The sequence below is a fragment of the Pieris napi genome, chromosome 15 (genome assembly GCF_905475465.1).
Source record: "Pieris napi chromosome 15, ilPieNapi1.2, whole genome shotgun sequence".
Lineage (NCBI taxonomy): Eukaryota > Metazoa > Arthropoda > Insecta > Lepidoptera > Pieridae > Pieris > Pieris napi.
The window spans coordinates 9,219,253-9,222,667 of NC_062248.1; the positions used below are offsets into that span (position 1 = coordinate 9,219,253).

General features: G+C 34.2%; 1 protein-coding gene across 1 annotated transcript; it reads left to right on the forward strand.

Moving 5' to 3' along the window:
* The first annotated feature begins 604 nt into the window (after positions 1 to 604).
* On the forward strand, positions 605 to 2,159 carry LOC125056874 (alpha-(1,3)-fucosyltransferase C-like). Its single transcript, XM_047660189.1, has 2 exons — positions 605 to 1,173; positions 1,816 to 2,159. The coding sequence occupies exons 1-2, from the start codon at positions 605 to 607 to the stop codon at positions 2,132 to 2,134; spliced, it is 888 nt and encodes a 295-aa protein (XP_047516145.1). The 3' UTR covers positions 2,135 to 2,159.
* Positions 2,160 to 3,415: the final 1,256 nt, after the last annotated feature.

Here is a 3,415-nt window from a genome sequence, read left to right on the forward strand (position 1 = left end):
ATGAACTTTTGATTTAAGTTTTAGTAATTCAATAAAATAAAATTACTTTGAATGTATAAAGTAAGTTGAAAGTATAATATGTTAAAAGTCACATTATATATAATGTACGTATATTAAACGTAAACAAGAACGTTGACAACATAACACGTTGTTTGTTTATTGAAAGATGAAGAATTTACTATTTACAAACACAAGGTAATGTTGAAGAACTATTAAAGTTGTACGACATTGTCTTTTCATCTTTTCTATCGCCATGTTTCTTAGGACAGAGTTTTTCGCAAAATTATTCTTTTTACTCAGCTTTATTGGATTATTGTTGTACGCGATTCTAGGTTTTTACACATTCCAATTGAGAAACTCGAATCTCGACCATGTAATCAGCACCCAAGATAATTTTTTACAAGAACCGGTCCGGAAAACAGAAGATTTGCTATACATCCTGATCTGGACGAATAAATGGCATCCCACTGTTGATTTGGAAGAAGGTCAGGATATATTTATAAACAATAAATGTCCATACACAAATTGCTTCATCACAGCCAATAAGCATTACCAGAACGAGAATATAGAAAAGTTTGACGCAATCGTGTTTAATGCTAGTACTATGCAAAATTGGAGAGGTCGAAATACACCAAAGGAACGATCGCCTAGACAAAAGTACGTATTCCATAGTATGGAGTCATCTTACACATATCCAATTTGCTCCATTCATATGGATAACTTCTTTAATCTGACGTGGACTTACAAATTGGATTCTGATATACCACATCCCCAATTCCAAGTGACGGACTCAAAGGGAAATGTTGTAGCTCCAAAAAGAAATGTAAAATGGGATACAACGAAATACAATGTAACTAATTACGAAAAGCATTTAACACGTAAACGAAAAGCCATGGTCTGGATAGTAGATAAATGTAAGACATTAAACAACAGACTTGAATATGCTATAAAATTGCAAAGTATATTCCGATATCATTTTCTTGATTTTGACATATTCGGCTGTGGGATGTTTGAATGTCCTGAAAATATTTGCTATCGACTTATTAAACAAGATTATTACTTTTATTTTGTACCCGAGGATAGTGAAGGCACAGATTATGTTACTAAAGATGTTATTAAGGCATATGAAAACTACGCAGTTCCGATTGTCTTAGGAAATGCAGATTATAAAAGGTAAGCTAATAGATTACTACTGCTCTAAAATTATCGTGATTCATGTGTCCTATTTTTTAAATGTTCTGTATTTTTGAACTTCTTGCGCTTACTTTATCTAATTTAATTTTTTTGTCGCAGTGGTTGTCTTGAAGACATCGCTCGAAAGCGATAAGGCCGCCAGTTGCCCTCCTTTTTTGTTAATTTATGTCAATTCTATTACATTTCTGTACATGCAACGTTTATAAATAAAAATAAATAAATCAATCAATCCTAATTAATCACTTTCTGAAATTAGCTTGATATCATTTACCGAAAAAATCGGTGTCCGTTTCATTTTCTAATAGATAAGTCTGTGCCTGATACACGCTTTCAACTAAGGTATTTTGTCTAAGGCAAGTCGGTTTTCTCACGATCTTTACCTTTACAGTACGAGCTAGAGTTAAATGCGCTCATAGACAGAAAGTCCATTGGTGCACAGCCAGGGACCAAACTTACGATCTCGGGATGAGCCGCATGTTGAAGCCACTAGGGCAACACTACTTAATTATATACTATTATAGAAAAACAAAACTGAATCAAAGATTCAGTATCTAGCATACTTGTCTCCAGTTCATTGAAACTTTTATTGTTTCTATGGCTAACACCAAATTCTTTTTGCAGATTTCTTCCCGAAGGTTCATATATAAATATTAAGACCACATCAAATGAAGCATTAGTAGAAACGGTGAAGTATCTCATGAACAATCCATCAATATATCAAGGTTTCCATAGTTGGCGACAAACGTATGTAATAAGAGAAGTTACATTGGAGAAGGGGCTATGTGACCTGTGTGTTAAACTGAATGAGTGGACAGGGATAAGTGTTAAGAGGACATTCAGGAATTGGTGGTACACGGAATCCTTGAGGGATAGGTGCATTCCAGGCGGAGCCGAGACTTTTGCTGAAGTTTTCTCTTATGTTAATGAGAGTAGACATTAAATCTGTTAGATTCCAGCGGTTTAGAGTAGAGACTTAACGCTATTACTGGCTTTTCTTTTTTTGTTTAAGTGGCGTTTGTGTTTTGCTTATAAGCTAATAAAAATTATGTTACACAGAAGGACATAGACAAGGAATTTTGTTTCTTGCACCTTTGTAGCTTGTTACATTGTTACAATACAAGTTTTTTAATTGGTATAAATTAAGTGATGATATTATTTTAACAAATATTTGACGTTCAATATAACCTGGACTCTCAGTTCAACGCTATTACGGTTTGACAGCCGTGAAAAACGTAGGACTGTCACATGAGAGTCATACGCGTGAGTCTCAACTCTAAATCTCAGCCTAAAACTCAATGTAAGAGAAATAGACTGAACCAGGCTTTTCTGGAAAATTTATAGTTAAATGATAATTGGTTTGTTTTACTTGTTTTGTTTTCATAAGATTTAACACAGGCTACTATATCTCAAGCCTTAATCTTACCCTCAGAGTCTTAAATCTCTAATAGTAGACTAATACACATTAAACATTAAAAGACGCAAATACAATGACCGTGTACTTGAATGATTTAAGGACTACACTATTAACGTATTATAAAACAAAACAAATTGTTGCTAAATTAATATAATTTCCAAAATGTAGCGTCTTAAACGAATGTATATTAAAAAGCAAAATCAATTTTTAGAAGCTAAAGGGCAAATTATTGATGAAGCTGACATTTAATTTTATAAAGAGCGACCTTTAGTTTAAAGGTTAATTTAAATGTTAGATTAAAAAATACTTTAAGCCTTGAGAGGTTATAAGTAACAACTTTTTCCTAGTTCCTTCAAGAAAAGAGCGTACCAAGTGTGCAACGCACTTGCGAGCCTTCTGGCAATGTGTGTCCATGGGCGGCGGTATAACTTAACATCAGGTTAACCTCCTGCCTCCTGCCCGTTGCCGTTGCTAATGCAAGGGAAACAAGCATTAAAATAAAACCTTTTGAGCCCAGAAATCCACAAGAGTTTATATTAAAGAAGTTTTATTCATATAAACAAAACATTTATTGCCTTTATAAGAACAATTCCCATTTATAATAAGCGTAATTGTACCATTTCGGGCCCGTGGCAAATTCTTTTTGATGGGGCCCTATACGTAAAAATCGTCACGTTGTACTCAGTTTAATTTTAATAGACTTCGACATTTTCAGTGTACCCACGTTGTATATGTCCCACTAATAGCCATAGGCCTCTTCTCCTCTCTTAGGCAAGAGGGAATGGTCTGTAATCCCCACGCTAGCTC

Coding starts and splice junctions, on each gene's coding strand:
- LOC125056874 (XM_047660189.1), top strand. CDS start 605: ATGCAAAATTGGAGAGGTCGAAATACACCAAAGGAACGATCGCCTAGA. Junction 1,174..1,815: donor GGAAATGCAGATTATAAAAG/GTAAGCTAATAG, acceptor TTCTTTTTGCAG/ATTTCTTCCCGAAGGTTCAT.